The sequence below is a fragment of the Orycteropus afer genome, unplaced genomic scaffold (assembly GCF_000298275.1).
Source record: "Orycteropus afer afer isolate SDZICR_OR568_19922 unplaced genomic scaffold, OryAfe1.0 scaffold00103, whole genome shotgun sequence".
Lineage (NCBI taxonomy): Eukaryota > Metazoa > Chordata > Mammalia > Tubulidentata > Orycteropodidae > Orycteropus > Orycteropus afer.
The window spans coordinates 8,335,174-8,354,768 of NW_006921690.1; the positions used below are offsets into that span (position 1 = coordinate 8,335,174).

General features: G+C 38.9%; 1 protein-coding gene across 1 annotated transcript in view; it reads left to right on the plus strand.

Annotated features, from left to right (window-relative positions):
* Positions 1-19,595, plus strand: part of DCDC1 (doublecortin domain containing 1) — a 680,259-nt gene that overhangs the window by 549,735 nt on the left and 110,929 nt on the right. The window contains exon 20 of the mRNA XM_007943315.2: positions 19,033-19,156. Within this exon, the coding sequence (XP_007941506.2) occupies positions 19,033-19,156 (124 nt within the window). The remainder of the gene's footprint in view (positions 1-19,032; positions 19,157-19,595) is intronic.

Consider the following 19,595-nt stretch of genomic DNA (forward strand, 5'->3'; position numbering starts at 1 on the left):
GCTTCATAAGGTTTCCAAAGCAGAATGTTGAAGCAGCCTACCACATATTTCTACCATGGAGCAGCTGGTGGGTTTGAACCATTTATCTTACAGTTAGCAACTGAGCACTGAACCATTGTGCCACCAGGGTTTCTTTGCAGCTTCATAACCATCTATGTATCTATTTATTTTTCTAAACTAAGTGCCTATGTATTGCTCTCAGTTATTGTTAATTTACTATATGTTTCTATCATTTTTCATAATTTATCTTTAAAAGAAATCTTTGAATTATGCTAAGGAACTTTAGGTAATTTGCTAGTTAAAATGACATACACAGATAGGGCAGAGAAGAACATTTAATAAGATGGATAGATAACTTTCAAATTAAATCATTAGTGTGTACAAACTGTTCTAGGAATAAAGTAGAATAATGCTTAATATACAGCGAATCTTTGGGAGAGGAATAATTAATAATGCTCCAGTCTTCAGTGCCTTCGTTCTCTTAGGGTGGATACACTAGTTGCCTTTGAGTTGATTCTGACTCATGCCAATCCCAAGTGTGTGAGAGTAGAACTATATTCCATACAGTTTTCAATGACTAATTTTTTTAAATTGTGCTTTACGTGCAAATTTACAGAGAAGAATTTGTTTTACATTCAACATTTCATGTACATTTGGTTTCATTCCCTAATTACCATCCCTAACCCTAACCCGGGAGCTCTGGTAGCATAGTGGCTAAAGCACTTGACTGCTAACCAGAAGGCTGGCAGTTCAAACCCACCAGCCACTCCTCGGAAGGAAGGTTGGGCAATCCTACTTCTGTAGTGATACTGCCTCGGAAACCCAAGGAGGGGTTGCTATGAGTCGGGGTCGACTCGACGGCACATAACAACAACAACAACAACAACCCTAACCCACTCTCCTCCCCTCCCATCCCAGTAACCCCGTCCCTACATGCCCCTCACAGTTATGCACTCCTGTGTGTCCTGCATTTCCTCCATGTGAATGTTGCCCTTCTGGTGTCTCGTGGTTGATTGCTCCAAGAGATGCATCTCCAAAGAGTATGTGGGTGCATCCCCCTGGGTTGAGTGGTCTGCATGCATGGTTTATTTACTATTTGGCTGAGAGCCAGCCCCGAGGACTGAGTTTTATTCCAGGCCCAATGTGTACCCCTAGGCCATAGTATTGGGGGTTCCACCAGACTCCATCCGACCATTAATTCTGGACATTATTGTGTTTTTGGATTTTGTTCCACGTTTTTCCTCCCGCTCTATCCAGAATCTCCAGTTTTGATCCCTTCCTGAGTGGTTGGCATTGGTAGCTGGGCACCATCTGGTTCTTCTGATCTCGAGTTCCATTGTGTCCTAGGGCTGATTGGTTCCAAATGCTCTTGGTTTTTTACACTCCTCTCTGCTTCCAACAATAGGAGACCATTAGCTGCATCTTAGATGGCCACTTGAAAGCTTTTAAGACCCCAGTCACTACACACCAATGTAGGTTGTGGAACAAGATTTTTATGTATTTTGTCGTGCCAGTTGAGTCTGGTGTCCTAATTTTTTTGAAAGTAAATAATCAGGCTTTTCTTCCAAGGTACCTCTGAATGAATGGAAACTGTCAATTCATCCATGAGCAGCCAAGGGCTTTCTCTTAGGTAAAGGTAGTTAAAATTTAGAGTTTAAAATAGTTAATTATATAAACTATAAAATTCTCTTTTAATATTCAGTGTAAATCAATATATAGGAATTTGATGGGCCATTGCCAAATCCCATAGAAATAGGCAGTTATAATTCTATAAGCAGCTTTTATTTACTTATTTCAGAGTTCTATCTATTTTTCTTACTCCTTTTTCCCCGGAGATGAGGTGCTTGAAGTCAGTCTTATACCAATTTCTAATTTTCTCAAAACTAACATATGAACTATATTATTGTGCTTTATGAGTAACATGCTGTTCACTGTTTGCATGAGGAACCATGCAATTTTAAATTAATTATAGATGAATGCTAAGCAGTCTAACTCTCGTGGCTTAGAAAACCTTAAAAGATGAAAAATAACCAGGTAAATAAATAGATCCCACCATAAAGCAAAGAGTTAATTTTTTTGGCAGTATGAGGATGAATCTGATCGGTTTTACATGCTTGTTGCTAGAGACTGCTGATTTGCATTGGAGTTTGCCAGAATATTTATTATTTATAGTTTCAGATCCAAATTATATATTGTATCTTATTTTATTACTATGTTCACTACATTGCTGGAAACAATATAATTGTGTCCTGATAGGATATGTAAAAGACTATTTCTCTTAAACTGGGACACATTTTTAAAACAAAACAAAACAAAACAAAACCAGTTGCCATGGAGTTGATTTGGACTAACGGCAACCCCGGTGTGTCAGAGTGGAACTGTGCTTGATGGGGTCATCAGTGGCTGAGGTGTCAGAGGCAGATCCCCAGACTTTTCTTCTGAGTTGCTTCTAGGGTAACTCCCTTAGCAGCCAAGTGCATTAACCATTTGCACCTGAGTGTGTTAGTGTTTGCACCACCCAGGGACTCCAGGACACATTTAGATTTGTTTTACTTGATCTAAAGGAGCTCTGGTGGTGTGGTAGATAATGCATTTGGCTGCTAACCAGAAGATTGGTGGTTCAACCCCACCAGTTGCTCTGTAGGAGGATGAGGCAATCTACTGCCATAGAGATTTACAGCCTTGGAAACCCAGTGGGGTCACTATGAGTCAGAATTGACTCGATGGTCGTGGGTTTGGCTGGGTTTGGTTTTCATTTGACCTCTTGATTTTCAAGAGTGAAGGATAATACCTTTTTGTCACAGTGGATTCAGTCTTGCACAAAGTCTTATACCTTGACACAATGTCAAAGTTGCGTCCAGGTATTGGACTCCAAACACATTATATAAAGTGTCTATGTTTTACCTTTTTTAAATAGAGCATTCCAGTGAAACTGTGACTTCATTAATCAGATTGAAATTGATAGGATTAATTCTGGACTAGAGTTTTGAGAATGTCAACCAAAACATTGAGGAATGACACTCATTTTTTATCTTTTAAGTTCAGACAAATTGAGGGCATATTATAACTTCGTTCAAACAAATAATCATAGGGATTGATGCTCATAAAGAGAATTTTACTTTTAATATAAAGGTAGAGTGAATAAAGGCACGATTTTAAATAATTGAAATTGGCTTTGAACCTTATTTGGGTGTGTTATGTGGGTGGGTAGTATGTGTGTGTTTTCAAATAGGTCCATCTAAAGCCTGATGTTTTGTTTTGTATGATGTTTCTACTAAAAATACCAAGTTTTCAAGAAGACTTCTTTCCATACTGTAGAGCAGAATGGAAAATATGAAATAGAAGTAAGTTATCTAAGGGAAGGAAGTCAGCTTTCAAGCGTTGCATGAATCACTGCCTCCACCTAGTGCTGACTTTCAGGAATTATGACTTCAGAGTCCTTACTGATCCTGTGAAGTTCTAATTTGTTACACACTGTGTGAGTCATTATAGCTGTGCCTGCTAATGCCATTTCTGTTAAGAATCTGTCAGATCTTCATTTATAAAGTAGAATATTAAGAGATCTATTGCTTTTACATAACATCTCACACTCTGCTGGAATTCTGCAGTCCGATGGCCTTTGCTCTAGGTGATTTGAATCTTCGCTGAGTACATCTACTCTTCACTTATTGATTATTTTGTTATCCAACACTTCACATTTAAAACAATAGCAAAAAGTCTGCTATCCAACTTTTTTGTGCCTTAATGAAGTATGTCTGGCAGTAATGAATGCTGAGATGTGAGGTGAGAATAATGCTAGCTATGCTCTGGTAGCGTAGTGCCTAAGGCACTTGACTGCTAACCAGAAGGCTGGCAGTTCAAACTCACCAGCCATTCCTTGGAAGGAAGGTTGGCCAATCTACTTCTGTAGTGATACTGCCTTGGAAACCCAAGGAGGGGTTGCTATGAGTTGTGTCCGACTCATTGGCACATAACAGCAACAACAATGTGATGATTAAAGTTATGTGACAACTTGTCTGGGCTATCATTCTCAGTGGTTTGCCAATTATATAATAATATAATTTGGCAGTTATGCAATGATATAATTATCTTCCATTTTGTGATCTGATGTGTTCATGCTCCCTTTTCACATAATGCCAACTTTTGCATAATGACCTGGTCTTTGAAACCTAACCATGTTGATAAGTGAGGAGTGGGTGTGTAGAGGGAAGAGCAAATCTGGGAGACAGGAGTGTGAAAAGGTCACATAGGCAATTGTTTGGAAGGTCTGGAAAAGCTGGAAAATTGGAGTAGGATACTTAAATATGTGAACTAGAGAAAATGAAGGAGATGGTGAGAGTATGTGGTTCTTGAAATAGAGATGTTGGAGGTGGTACAGTTATTTGTAAAGAAGTGAGGATAAAGGAGAATTGATATGACTGCAACAAGGAAGATAGTTGTTACAATCTATTTGTGCTTCAGAGAAACTGGAGACTGTTAGAGGTGAACAAAGGAACAATAATCTGGAAATGGCTATAAGGAACAAAAAAAAAGAGTGCTACCACAACTTTAGGTCCAGGAGAACATGAAACATGGATGACATGTTTCAACAACCACAACTTGAGAGGTCTTTAAAATGAGCAAGTCCTTAGGGGATAGTTAGGCATATTGGTTTCCAAGGAGCTCTGGTGCTTAAGGTATTTGGCTACTAATCAAAAGGTCAGTGGTTCCAACCCACCATTTGCTCTGTGGAAGAAAGATGGAGTAGTCTGTTTCCATAAAGATTTACAGCCTTGGAAACTCAATGGGGGTCTCTATGAGTTGGAATTGACTTGATGGTAGTAAGTTTTTGTAGACTGTCATTACAAATTACCATAAACTTAGTGACTTAAAACAGTAGAAATTTGTTAGTTCACTGTTCTCTAATGACACCAAAATCAAGGTGTTGGTAGAGTTGGTTCCTTACAAAGGCTCTGAGGGAGAAACCATCTCATACCTCTTGTGGTAGTTAAGTTTGTGAGTCATCTTGGTTGGGCCTGGTTGAGTGGCTGGGCAGCTGGACGTAGTATTCCCCATGATGAAACTGATAATCAACTCCATGGTGGAATCTACTGTGAGCAGCTGAGCTGCCTTAGGGATGTGGTCTGCTTCCTGTATATAAGAAACAGCTTTGGGAATGGTTTCTAGTTATGACATGCTTGAACCTTGCATGTAGCTGAGTCATTCAGCAGCCTGCTATTCTCTGCCCATCCTGAGAATTTTAATAGACTGAATTAATGGCCTGCCATGGGGTTTGGTAACATCAGGATCGTGCCTTATTACTTGTCATCCTTGGGCTTGTCAGCCTCAGCAGCCAGCAAAGGAGTGAAGAAAGGCCTCTAGCTCCTGTAGGCTATGAGCAAGAAGCAGAGCTGAAGCCCAAGGTTAAGGGTCTTTGACCCAGCCCCTAGAGCCTGGCACTTTGAACTCAGACTTAAAGCCTCCAGACTATAAGAGAATAAACTCCTATTTCTTCAAGCCATCCCATTTGTGGTATATTCCTGTCAGAGCAGCACAGAGGTAACCGAAACACCTCTCTGCTAGCTTCTGGTGGTTATTAGCTATTGTTGACATTTCTTGGCCTGTAGATGCATCACTGCAATCTCTGCCTCCATCATGACATCACCTTCATCTCTGTTTCTCTGTGTATCCTCTCATTTTCTTATTAGAACTCCAATCATTAGATATAGGACTCACTGTAGTCCAGTATGATTTCACTTCCACTCTTAACTAATTATAACTGCAAAAACTCAATTTCCTAGTAAATACCACATTCTGAAGTTCTGGGTAGACATGAATTTGGAGGGGGGACACTATTCAACCTGTTATAGGTTGCCTTCTGGCTGCCTGAAGTGCAGTGAATTACTTAAAATTAGTAATAAGTGGGAGTCTTTTTAACTCCCACCAAATGACTGGGTTGTTGTTGTTGTTGTTGTTATGTGCCGTCGAGTCAAACCCGACTCATAGCGACCCCTCTTTGGGTTTCCGAGGCAGTATCACTACGGAAGTAGGATTGCCCAACCTTCCTTCCGAGGAGTGGCTGGTGGGTTTGAACCGCCAGCCTTCTGGTTAGCAGTCAGGTGCTTTAGCCATTATGCTACCAGAGCTCCTAATGACTGGGTAGGAGTATGAAAATGTGAGGTGCTTATAGGCCACCAAGGGGACTGGATACTTGCTAATGATATAAATAAAGTGCATGGCATCCTTGTGGGGGTGGGACTATACAAATACAGTGTATGGAAACCTAACATGGGGATCGGTGAGTTTTGCCATTCCACTAGGCTTAAAGTGAGCCATTCCAGAGGCATAAAGGGGATCCCTGACTACCACCAAGAAGAAGAGATGGGAGTGGAATGTGCCCTTTGGACCTGAGATTCCTGCATTGAAAACCTCCTTGACCCAGCCCAGGAGTCTTGCTGAGTCACAAGAAGCAGCAGCAGAGAAACAGCAGCAGCCAAACCAGGGACTAGCAGGAGACTGGCAGGAAATGGTGTGTTGGGCTTCCAGGCCCACGGAGCAAGAAAGCTGAGCCCCTTTGGGCAGGAGGCTTGCTGGTGGAGTGCAGTGCCTCTGGACACTTGGTGGAGCTAATTTTGCTGACCCATGAAGCTGGAGCTGAGTGTCTTTGGGTGGAGGCTTACTGATGAGTGGGGTGCCTCTGGGCCCTTATCATCAGAGCTGAAAGAGCTTTGTAACATTCGACTGAGCAGGGCAGAGGCCAAGGGCCAAGAGGCCTAGAGCCAGAGGGAGGTGTGTCTGCAAGCGCTGCTGAGAAGGAACTGTCCTGGTTGAAGAACTATATCCTGAGTTATTTCTGATCTTGAATTGTAACCTATTACTTCCCAAATAAACCCCATAATTGTGAATTTTGTCTGTGAATTCTGTGTGGCCATTGCAATGAATTATTGAACCCAGCAGAGAAGTAGAGACTGCCGTGGGAGAGACAGTTGGTCTCAGAGTTGGTAAAAAGGTTGGAGGGTGGAGGCATGACTGACCTCTGCCTCATAGGAATCAACCTTGCACTGTTGATCATGAATCTCCTTCCCCCTTGTAAAGTTAGAAGAGGTCAGATGCCACCCCCATACCATTTTTATACTCCCAAAATTAATATCCTTCCTGTTTGCAAAATGCCTTCAACACATTCCAGCATGCCCCAAACTCAACCCATTGCAGCACTAACCCTAAGCCCAAAACTCTCATCTAAATTCCATCAACTAAAAAGTTCTAAATCTCATTATCTATATCACCTATCAGATGTGCGTAAGAGTCTGGGTATGATCCCTCATGGGACAAAATTCTTCCCCATCTGTGTATCTCTGAAACTAGAAAACAGTTTCATTATATTACATTCAAAATATATGGTGGGACAGGCATAAGATAAACATTTCCATTCTGAAAGGAATAAATGGAAGGAAAAAGGGGTAAAGTGGAAGGATTAAAGCAATCACTGGTTCCAAGCAAGTTTGAAGCAGGTTCCATGCAATGAAAATTCCATTAGGTTTCAAAGCCTGAGAATAATCGTGTGGCTCAGGGCTCTGGGCTCTGGGCTTGCTGGTCTGGCCCTGTGCCGCTGCTGGTGGTTCCATGGCCCTCTGCATGCTTAGCACCAGTTCTGTCTGTCCACTCTTGCCTTCAGGACCACAGAAGCTTGATTTTGCAACTGTGAATTTGCTAATTTTAGCAAAGTGGATAGGCCAAGAACTTCCCAAATCATCAAGTGCTGGTTTTATTTTACTTAACTATCCCTTTCTCAATTTATCTCTTTTCTCTCACATTTTACTATAAACAGCAAGAAGAAATCAGGCTACACTTTCAATACTTTGAGTAGAAATCACCTCAGCAAAATATCCATGTTCTTCATTTACAAGTTCTGCTTTCCACACAACTATAGAAACAATTTAGCCAAATTTTCTGCCACTTTATAGCAAGGACATGCTTTCCTCCAGTTTCCAATGATATGTTCACCATTTCTGTCTGACACTTCACCAGAAGCATATTTAATATTTATATATCTAGCAACATTCTGTTCATGACTATGTATATGTTTATTAAGATGAAAGAAGCTTAGCAGTTTTCACTTCTGAGCACTCAGCAGAATTGCTTTTAAAGTCCACATTTCTACCAACAGTCACTTCAAGACAATCTAGATATATTCTATCACGTGCCTCAAAATTTTTCCAGCCTTCACCCATTAATCCAATTCCAAAGCCACTTCCCCGTTTTTTAGGTATTTGTTGCAGCAGTGCCCCACTTCCCGGTACCAAAATCTGTGTTAGCTTCCTAGAGCTTCTGTAACAAATTACCACAAATTGTGTTGCTGAAAACAACACAAATTTATTCTCTTTCAGTTCCGGAGGCTAAAAGTCTGAAAGTTGCCATGCTTCCTCCAAAGGTTCTAGAAGAGAATTGTTCTTAAAAATGCCTCTTCCAGTATCTGCTGCCTCCCAGTGTTCCTTGGCTTGTGGTAGCGTAACTCCAGTCTCTGCCTCTGTCTTCCCATTGTCTTATTTCTGTGTGTGCCTCTACGCATCCTCTACTCTTCTTCTAAGGACCTCATTATTGGATTTAAGTCCTACTCTAAATTCAGAATGATTTAATCTCAAGATCCTTAACTAATTACATCTCAAAACCGTATTTCCAAATAAGATCACATTTTGATGTTCCAGGATCATGGATTTTGGGAGGAAACTATTCAACTCACTATACCAGCTATTCACATATATAAAATAAAATTGATCTGACCTCCAGTATATGTGTTCCTACCACTTTCACCTGTAGTGACAGGAGTTTACCATATCCGGGAGCTGCTTCAATAACTAAAATATGTTGTCTGAATGAGTGAACTTTCCATTTACCTTTTGACTTCATTTCAGGTTATTGAATATTTATATTATTGTTTGCAGCTAGCACTCTGGGAGGCACTGTGGGAAAGAAAATATATAACAAGGATTGTTTCACTTCATGATTTCATTGAATAAAGAAAAGAAATGTAAAATGAGGCTTGATTCCACCATTTTCCTGACTTACTGAGAGCCCTCAACTTGGTTCTGCCTGGATTCAGGTTGGTAAGGCACAAATCTTTCCTGCCACTATCACCCGTATTGTCCAGGACACAGTAGTTTCCAGCAAGCATGAGAAACCAGGGCCCTAAACATCAGGTTTAGTATTGTGGATAAATCTGACGGGTATGGAGGATCTTAGAAAGCTCTCAATCTGAGATGACCATCATGGGTGCTAGACAATTCAGAGTGATATAACAATTTAGATTGATTTGTTAACTAACAAATCTGTCCTGGAAGATATATGCTCCATGGAAGCGAAAATGGCCAGACTTTGTCTCACCTACTTTGGTCATATTGTCAGAAGGAACCATTTCCTGGAAAAGGATATCACGCTTGGTAAAGTGGAGGGTGAATGAAAAAGGGGAAGACCCTCAATGAGATGGATTGACACAGTGGCTACAATGATAGGCTGAGGTATAAAAGCAAGGGTCGTGAGGCTGGCACAGGACTGAGCAGTGTTTTGTTCTGCTGTGCAAAGGGTTGCTATGAGTCAAAGATGACTCGATGCCACCTAACAACAACCACCACGGCCAAAAACCAAACCCACTGCTAGCAAGTTGATTATGACTCGTAGTGACCCTACAGGACAGAGTAGAACTGCCCCATATGGTTTCCAAGGCTGTAAATCTTTATAGAAGCAAACTGCTTCATCTTTCTCCCATGGAGTGACTGGTAGGTTCAAACTGCCAACCTTTTGGTTAGCAGCCAAATGGCTTATCCACTGTGCCACTAGAGTTCCTTATGGGTGGTATACTGCTCCTATATTCACATTCATTCATCAGAGATGTATTATATTAATAAATGTCCATCATTGTATTTCTTGGGCCAGATTTACTTATAGTGATTATTTTCTTGCCATATGTTAAATATTATTGGCTAGTATTAAGTTAGAAATTTTGCATCTTTAATTGTAAGTAGGATTGCTGTTTACTTTCTTAATTTGTCTGTGACAGCCTTTGTTATGAAGCTTATCTTCCCTTCATGGAATGAATTAACTAAGTTTCTTTATGGTTTAGAATGTTTTATGAAAATTATCTGTACCATCTCCTATGATGCTATATGAGCAAAAACATGTTTTCTATTTTCCATTTGAAACTTACGAGTTTTACTTTTGAGAAAATCATCCATTTCATCAAGATTTTTGCATTAATTAACATAATCTTACTTTCAATCTTCTGTATGTAAATATTTAGCTACCTTTTCCTACTTGCTTTGCATTGTGCCTTTCATCCAGATTTACTTATAAGATATTTACTATTTTATTTTTAATTCAAATAACATTTCTATGAACTATTTTACTGAGGTTCTTTTTCCTAAATTATTTATTGTCATTTGAATCTTTTTTTATTTTCTTAAGTGTTTCTTTTTATTTGTTTTCCACAGACAAATTTTGGATATTTTTTAAAAGAAATTTTTGAGTTGAATGTTTTATTAATTTTCCTTGTCTATTTTGATCTTAATAAATAAGAATTTAATATAAATTTACCTCTGAACATATTTCTGGATGCATCCTGTAAGATTTAATATATATTGCTTTTATTGCTTTCTAAGTCATTTTTCATTGTACTATTTCTTTTTTATCTGGTATAATAGTGTGTTTTTAAATTATTATATGGATGAAGTTGTAAAATTTGAACTTTCATTTATTTTTAATTTAATTCTGTCATTTGTCACAAAATGTGTCTTGTTCAATATTCCTTTTTTTAATTAAACTTTTTATTTTGAGATCATTACAAATTCACTTGCAGTACTACAAATGACACAAAGATCCTTGTACCCTTTATTTGTTTCCCTAAATGGTAACTTCTTTTTCTTTTTGAACAGTGACTCAGTCCCTCAGGGTGTTAGGTTATGGCGAATAAGTTTTCTTAACTTTGTCCCCTGTATTCTCTACTATATCCATAGATATATTTATGTTGTTGTTATGTGTCATCGAGTTGGACCTGACTCATAGCAACCCCTTCTTGGGTTTCCAAGGCAGTATCACTATGGAAGTGGATTGCCCAACCTTCCTTCTGAGGAGTGGCTGGTGGGTTTGAACTGCCAGCCTTCTGGTTGGCAGTCAAGTGCCTTAGGCACTATGCTACCAGAGCTCCTCTATATGTAATAGTATTTATTATTTTTGTCTTTTCATACAACCCAGGTCTGCCTTTGCCTTGGTCATGGTCTGCTGACCTCCTACTTATTGTATACTGCTTTTCCCTTCCCCCTTCCCCTCCGCCCCATCCCTAGTAACTATCAAAGAATGTTTCTTTCTGTGGGTAAACCCTTTCCTGCCTTTTTATAATAATGGTTTTATACAGTATTTGTCGTTTTGTAACTGATTTATTTCACTCAGGAATGTCCTCCAGGTTCGTCCGTGTTATGAGATATTTTGCAGATTTATCATTATTCTTGAACATTGTATAGTATTCCATTGTGTACATGCAGCACAATTTGTTTATCCATCCATTCTTTGCTGTCACTTAGGTTGTTTCCACGTTTTTGTTATTGTGAATAGGGCTGTAACGAACATGGGTATGTACAGTGGATGAACCATTTTACAAGCACACAAGCAATGTATAAGAGTTCCAATCTCCCCACACCACAGCATTTGTTGTTTTCTGGTTTTTGATCACTGCTATTATTGCTGGAGTGAGATGATATTTTATTTCTGTTTTGATTTGCATCTCTGTAATGGCATATGATCATGAGCATCTCTTCTTGTGTTTGTTGGCTGCTAGAATGTCTTCTTGGGCAAAGTGTCTGTTCATGTCCTTTGCCCATTTTTAAGTTGGAATGTTTATCTTTTTGTTGTTGAAATGTTGATGTTTTCTATAAATTTTAAAGATTAGTCCCTTGTCAGATGTGTTGTTGCCATTTTTTTTCCCCCCTCTCTGTAGGTTCTACTTTTATGTTCTGGAGAAATTGTAAAGAATATTGATGGAATCTGAATTGAGATTGCATTATATCTATAGATGGCCTTGGGCAGTATTGACATTTTCACAATGTTAAGTCTTGCTATCCATGAGAATGGTATATTCTTTCATTTTGTAGGTTTCTTATGGTCTCGCAGTAGTGGTTTGCACTTTTCTTTGTATAAGTCTTTTTTATCCATGATATTGTTTATTCCTAATTATTTAATCTTTTTGGTGGCTATTATAAATAACACTGTTTTCTTAATTCCCTTTTCTGAGTTCTCTTTGTTACTGTAGAGGAATCCAACTCAGTTTTGTATGTTGATCTTGTTCTCTGCCTCTTTTCTGAATCCTCCTATTAGTTCCAATAGCTTTCTTGTAGAGTCTCTGTGATTTTCTATGTATAGGAGCTCTGGTGGTGCAATGCCTAAGGCATTTGACTGCTAACTAGAAGGTTGGTGGTTCAAATCAACCAGCCGCTCTGTGGAAGGAAGACTGGACAATCTACTTCCATAAAGATTTACCAGCTCGGAAACCCAATGGGGGTCGCTATGAGTTGGAATGGACTCAATGGTAGTTCCAATAGCTTTCTTGCAGAGTCTGTGATTTTCTATGTGTAGCATCATATAGTCTGCAAATGGGGATAATTTTATTTCTTCTTTAGCAATTTAGATACCTTTTATTGTCCTTTCTTACCTCCTGCTCTGGTTAGGACTTCCAGTCCAATACTGAATGTTGTTGTTGTTGTTATGTGCCATCGAGTTGGATCTGACTCCTAGCGACCCCTCCTTGGGTTTCCGAGGCAGTATCACTACGGAAGTAGATTGCCCCATCTTCCTTCCGAGGATTGGCTGGTGAGTTTGAACCGCCAGCCTTCTGGTTAGCAGTCAAGTGCCTTAGACGCTATGCTACCAGAGCTCCCAATACTGAATAGGAGTAATGATAAAGATACCCTTCTTGGTTTCTGTTCTAAAAGGGAATAATCTCATCTCTCTCTGTTGAGAATAATGTTGGCTGTTTGTTTTGTGTTTATGCACTTAATTATGTTGAAGAATTTATCTTCTATTTATATTTTTCTGAGAGTTTTTATCAGAAAAGAGTACTGGATTTTATCAGTTGCCTTTTCTGCATTGATTGTATGATCATGTGGTTCTTTTCCTTTGTTTTATTTTGTGGTGGATTATGTTGACTGATTCTCTAATGGTGAATCATCCTTGCATACTGGGATGAATCCCACTTGGTCATGATGCATTATTATTTTTTTGATGTGTTGTTGGATTCTGTTGGTTAGGTTTTTGTTGAGAATTTTTTCCACTTTATTCATAAAGGATATCAGTCTATAATTTTCTTTTTTAGTGCAGTCTTTGCCTGGCATTGGTATCAGGATTATTCTTGCTTCATAGAATGAATTTGGGAGTATTCCATCCTTTTCTATGGTCTTGAATAATTTGAATAGAACTGATGACAGCACTTCTCTGAATGTTCGGTAGAGTTGACCAGTGAAGATGTCTGGGCCAGGACTATTTTCTGTTGGGAGTTTTTTGTTTTGTTTTATGACCTCTTCAATGTCTTCTTTCGTGATGGGTCTGGTCCAATTCTCTGCCTCAGATTATGTTAATTTAGGTAGTTAGTGTGTTTCTAGACATTTGTCCATTTGACTAGGCTTTCAAATTTGTTGGAGTACCATGCTTCATAGTATCCTGTTACTCTTTTTTTTTTTCTTTTCAGTTAGTTCTATTGCAACTTCATCCATTTAATTTCTTATTTATGTTATTTGCATCTTTTCCTTTGTTAATATGCTGTGTTTTGCTATGATTTCTCAATTTTTTAATCCTTCCAAAGAACCAACTTCTAGTCTTGATTCTTTCCATTGTTATTCTGTTTTCAGTTTCATTTATTTTTCCTTGAATCTTATATTATTTCCTTTCTTCTCATGATTGTGGACTTTTTTCTTGCTGCTTTTTTTCACTTGTTGGACATGTAGGGATAAGGTGTTGATTTTGGCTCTTTCTTCCTTTTTGATGTGTGCATTTATTACTATAAATCCATATGTCAACACTGCTTTTGCTATGTCCCTAAGTTTTGGGTATGTTGTATTTTCATTCTCATTTGATTTTAGAATGCAGAAATTATAGAACAATATCATTACTATCACATGCAAGTATAATTGTTGAAGACAGTTTATCAAAGGTTATAGCAGTACATCAAAATGGAACTGCCAGAGATTCAAGTGAAATTCAGAAGAGTATATGGAACAAGGGATATCATTGCCAATGTTAGATGGAAAGCAGAGAACACTAGAAAGATGTTCACTTCAAAAGGTGTTTGAATGTGTGTATCATAACAAATTATGGATAACATTGTGAAGAATGAGAATTCCAGAACACTTAACTGTGCTCATGAGGCACCTATGCATAGACCAAGAGGTAGTCATTCAAAGAGAGTAAAGATATACTGCATGATTTAAAATCAAGAATGGTGTGTGTCAGGGTTGTATCTTTAGATAATACTTATTCATTCAATCTGTATGCTGAACAAATAATCAGAGAAGTATTCAGCATCAGGATTGGAGGAAGACTCAATTAATAACCTGAGATATGGAGATGACACAACCTTGCTAGCTGAAAGTGAAGTGGACTTGAGCAATTATTGTTGAAGATCAAAGACTATAGATTATAGTATGGATTACACCTCAACATAAAGAAACCAAAAATCCTCACAACTGGACCAATAGGCAACATCATGATAAAAGGAGAAAAGATTGAAGTTGTCACATATTTTATTTTACTTGTTTCCACAATCAACCCCCATAAAAGCAGCAGTCAAAAAGTTACATGATGTATTGCATTGGGCAAATCTGCTGCAAAAGACCTCTTTAAAGTGTTAAGGAGTAAAGATGTCACTTTGAAAACTAAGGTGCACTTGGCTTGAGCCATGATATTTTCAATAGCCTCATATGCATGTGAAAGCTGGACAATGAAGAAGGAAGGCTGAAGAAGAATTTATGCCTTTGAATTATGGTTTGGTGAAGAATATTGAATATACCATAGATAGCCAGAAGAATGAACAAGCCTGTCTTTGAAGAAGTACAGTTAGAATTCTCCTTAGAAGCAAAGATGATGCGAAGACTTCATCTCTCATACTTTGGTCATTTTATCAAGGGGGACAGTCCTTGGAGAAAAACATCATGCTTAGTAAAATAGGAGGTCTGTGAAAAATAGGAAGACCCTCATTGAGATAGATTGGTACAATAGCTACAACAGTGGGCTCAAGTATAGCAGCGATTGTGAGGATTGCACAGGACTAGGCAGTGTTTTGTTCTGTTATACATAGGGTTGCTATGAGCTGGAATCAACTTGATGGCCCCTAACAACAACAACCAGAAGAACAAACAAATCTGCCTTGGAAGAAGTATAGCTAGAATGCTCCTTAGTAGCAAGGATGGTGAGAAATCATGCGATCTCTGGTATTGTTCCTGTCACCAAGCCCATATTTCCCAGCTACTAATCTTTCTTTGTTTCCAACTTCCACATTCCAATCACCAGTAATTTTTGATGCATCTTGATTGCATGTTTGATCAATTTCAGACTGCAGAAATTGGTAAAATCTTCAATTTCTTAATCTTTGTCATTTGTAGTTAGTGAAAATTTGAATAATAGTAATATTAGTTAGTCTTCCTTGTAGGCATACTGTTATCATTCTATCAGTGATAGCATTGTATTTCAGGATTGATCTTTAGATGTTCTTTTTGATAATGAATGTGACACCATTCCTGTTCTTTTTGTCATTCCCAAAATAGTGGACCATATGTTTATTAGATTCAAAATGGCGAATACCATTTCAGCTCATTAATAGCTACGATATTAATCTTATGCTTTCCATTTCACTTTTGATGATGTCCAATGTTCCTAGATTCTTACTTTGTACATCCCATGTTCTGATTATTTATCTGGAAATGTCCTAATTTCAACATCATATGTGAGGAACAGTTTATCTGGATATATAATTCTTGATTGGGAGGTTTTTTTTTTTTTTTTTTTTCCTTTCAGGCTTTTGTATATGTCATTTCCTTGCCTTCTTGCCTGCATGGTTTCTGCTGAGAAATCAATGCTTAGCCTTATTGGTTCCCCTTTGTAGGTAATTTTTTTTTTTTTTTTTTTTTCTGAGCTGCTCTCAGTATCTTTCTTTGTCTTTGGTTTTGCAAGGTTTGATTTTCTTTTGGAGTCTATCCTATTTGGGATTCATTGAAGTTCTTAGGTGGATATCTTCCCCTTTTTCATGATACTAGGGAATTTTTCTACCAGCAAATATTTGAAAATTTCCTCCATCTTTTTTTTCTCTCCTGTTCTTTAATCCAGTCATGTGTAAATTATTCTTTTTGATGGTGTTCCAAATAACTTGTAGGCTTTGTGCATTTTTCTTCATTCTCTTTTTCTGATTGTTTCTCTAGCAGATTGCTATCAAAGGATTTATCCTATTTCACTAATTCTCTCTTCCCTTGATTCAATTCTACTTCTTTGTCCTTCCAAAGCATTATCTATTTCTGAAATCTTAGTGTTAATCTTTTTGATTTCCAGTTACTGTTTTTGTATGGTTTATAATTATCTATTTATTTTGTCATTTTGTTCTTGTCTTGTTTTCTGGAATTCTTTTACAGTTTTGTCTCTATTTTCCTTGATTTTATTTTTGTTTTTCCTTGGTTTTGTCTGTGTATTCCTTGATCTCTTGAGGAATCCAAAATATAAATCTTTCAAATTTCTTATCAGGTTGTTCCATTACCATTTCTCCTTCAGGAAGATTTTCTGGCCTTTGTTTTAGTCACTTGCTTGAGATATCTTGTCCTGCTTCTTTGTGTGATTTGATGTTGTCTTTGGTCTCTGAGACATTGGTGTGTTATTGTATTTATTGACTGTGTATAATTTGCATCATCCTTATTTTTTGTTTGTTCTGATATATCCAGGTGGGCAGAGTGGGCATGCTACCCTGGTTCACTAGTTTGGCAGCACTGGGGCACTCACAACATGTGTCTGGGTGGGTGAGGTAGTGGCTGGGAGCGTGAGCATGGATAACTGTTCGCTAGGCCTATGGAGCAACTAATGGATGGCTGGGTTGGTGCTGGCCACAGTCTATTATCAATCCAATGGTTCAGAAACAAGTGGTGGCACTCACTGAGTAAAAGGGGCAGAAGATGTGGCTATCTAGTGGGTATGCAGTCATTTGCAGTGCCTAAGGCATTTTACTGCTAACCAGAAGGCTGGAGGTTCAAACCCACCAGCACTCCTTGAAAGGAAGGTTGGGCAATCAATGTACTCCCACAGTGATATCACCTTGGAAACTCAAGGAAGTGTCGTTATGAGTCGGATCCAACTCCATGGCCATGCGTTGCATTGCATTGCATTGGATGAGGGTGTGAATGGCAGGCAGGTTTGCACATGGTCACACTGGTGCCATCTCTTGTATGGTGGGAATGGTGTGAATGGTGGTCTGGCATGTGTGTGGTCGCAGTTTCGCCATCCCTTGATAGGTGGGGGAGGGGAAGGGGCAAGCAGCAGTTGGGGCAAGGAGGGAGGTAGTGGCAGATGGGTGTGCACGGGGTTGTGTTGCTACTGCCTCTTGCTGGGCCAGGTGGTTGTAGGCCATGGGTGTATGTGTGTGCATGCATGCGGTTGCTGCCCCTCTCTGGTTGAGGATTAAGGGGAGTGAGCAGTGGGTGGGTGTATATGTGTTCATGCCCATCCCTTGCCCCACTCTGCCCCTTGCCAGGTGAGGTGGGGAGTGTGGGGAGGGAGCAGCAAGCAGGAGCCCGTGTGATTACTCTGCTACCACCTCTGACCAGGCAGAGGGGGCAGAGTTTGGCCCAGTCAGCAGGCAGGAGGCACAGGGGACCAGCTGGCTCTGTTCCAAAATGTCCTGCCACCTCTCAGTGAGGTTGTCTGTCAGGGGGAGGTGTTGCATTTGGAACTGGATTGGAGGGGTAATGGAGCGGGGGGAGTGGAGGGATAGGTTCATACTTTGATACCCAGAGGTTGAGACTGGAGGAAGGGTGATGTTTGTGCCTAATCACCAGGAAAGTGGGGAGAAGGGCAGCATGCTTCTCTAGTCACTGGGCTAGGGTGCTTGGGTTTTTTCCATTAGCTCTAACCAGTGATCAGGGCCCTATTTCACTCTGGTTACTTTATGTTTCATTGGGAATTCTGCGTAGTTGCCTTCTATACTCACCTGGAATTACTACTGTCTTTTTTTCAAGATGGCCACTCTGTGCTAGGCCAGCTGGTGGGGCCCCTCCACTCCATCTCTTCTTGTTTGCTGTTTTCATTCAGTTACTTCCTCTAATCAGTAATCAATCTAGCACTTTATGTTTTCATTTGATGCACAGGGTTCCAGGACTGCCTTCTGTATCTCTTTCACTTTGTTTCTTGGGTCTTTGCTAGAGAGGAACAGAGTACTGTATCTGACTAAGCCACCATTTTGGACTTCCCCTCAATTTTCCTTCGAAAAGAAATAAAATTGAAGTTTACTCTGAATGTGGCAAAGGTTATAAATGTTCCATTAGTTATTGAGAAAGGTGTATTCTTTTTAGCATTTATAGTCATTTTAATTTGTTAGTTATAGTAGTCAGATATTTTTTCTTCTTGTTTGTTACATGAATTATTTTTAACCTGGAAATTAATAATCTTTTGGTAGTGTAATCATGTTTTCCATAATAATTGTGTCTATGTCATTTTATCTTTGAATGTCTAAGAAGTTTTGCTTGATTTTTTCCTATGAATATATTGTTATTTATATTAATGTTACCACATGACTGTTATTTTACTTTGCCTTTGCCTCAAATGCTGTCTACTATAACTTTGACAGTGTTGCATGTTTACATGATTTTGAAAAATATCCCTTAATTTTTCAGTGTATTGGCTATTGTGTTACTTGCAAATTATTAGATTTGTGTTTTTAATTCAAACTGACACTGTGTATATATAGCAAGTACTCAATGATAAAAGGAGTACTTTTAAGTGATATTTGACCTTAATAAATCCTTTTTCTTTCTTACTTTGTTTCAGGTGGGCCATAAAACATGAAGGGACCAGTAAGCCAGGCCAGTGGAAACATTCCAAAGTTGAAAATCCTTTATGGAACAAACTTAACTATATGTGGCCAGTTCTTCCCAGCGGTCAACTTAATGAGGTTGTATCACTTTTAACAAGAGATGGTTATTGAGACATAAGGCCCTAGAATTTGTGTCCTGTGTCCTTTTCCTACAAAGTCATAGAGGTAGAAACACAAATTTATTGTGGTCTGGCTAATTTCCTCAAGATGAAATCCAATTTCAGCATTCTGCTTTCTTCTTTGGACCTCTAAATTCACTGCCATGGAGTCGATTCTGACTCATGGTGACCCCTCCTTGGGTTTCTGAGGTGATATCTCTACGGAAGTAGATTGCCCAGTCTTCCTTCTAAGGAGTGGCTGTGGGTTTGAACCGCCAGTCTTCTGGTTAGCTGTCAAATGCCTTTGGCACTAAGCCACTGGAGCTCCTTTGGGCCTCTAGTATGTCCTAATCCATTGCTAGATCAATATTACATTCTCAAAGATTAATATATATATATATGTGTGTGTGTGTATATGT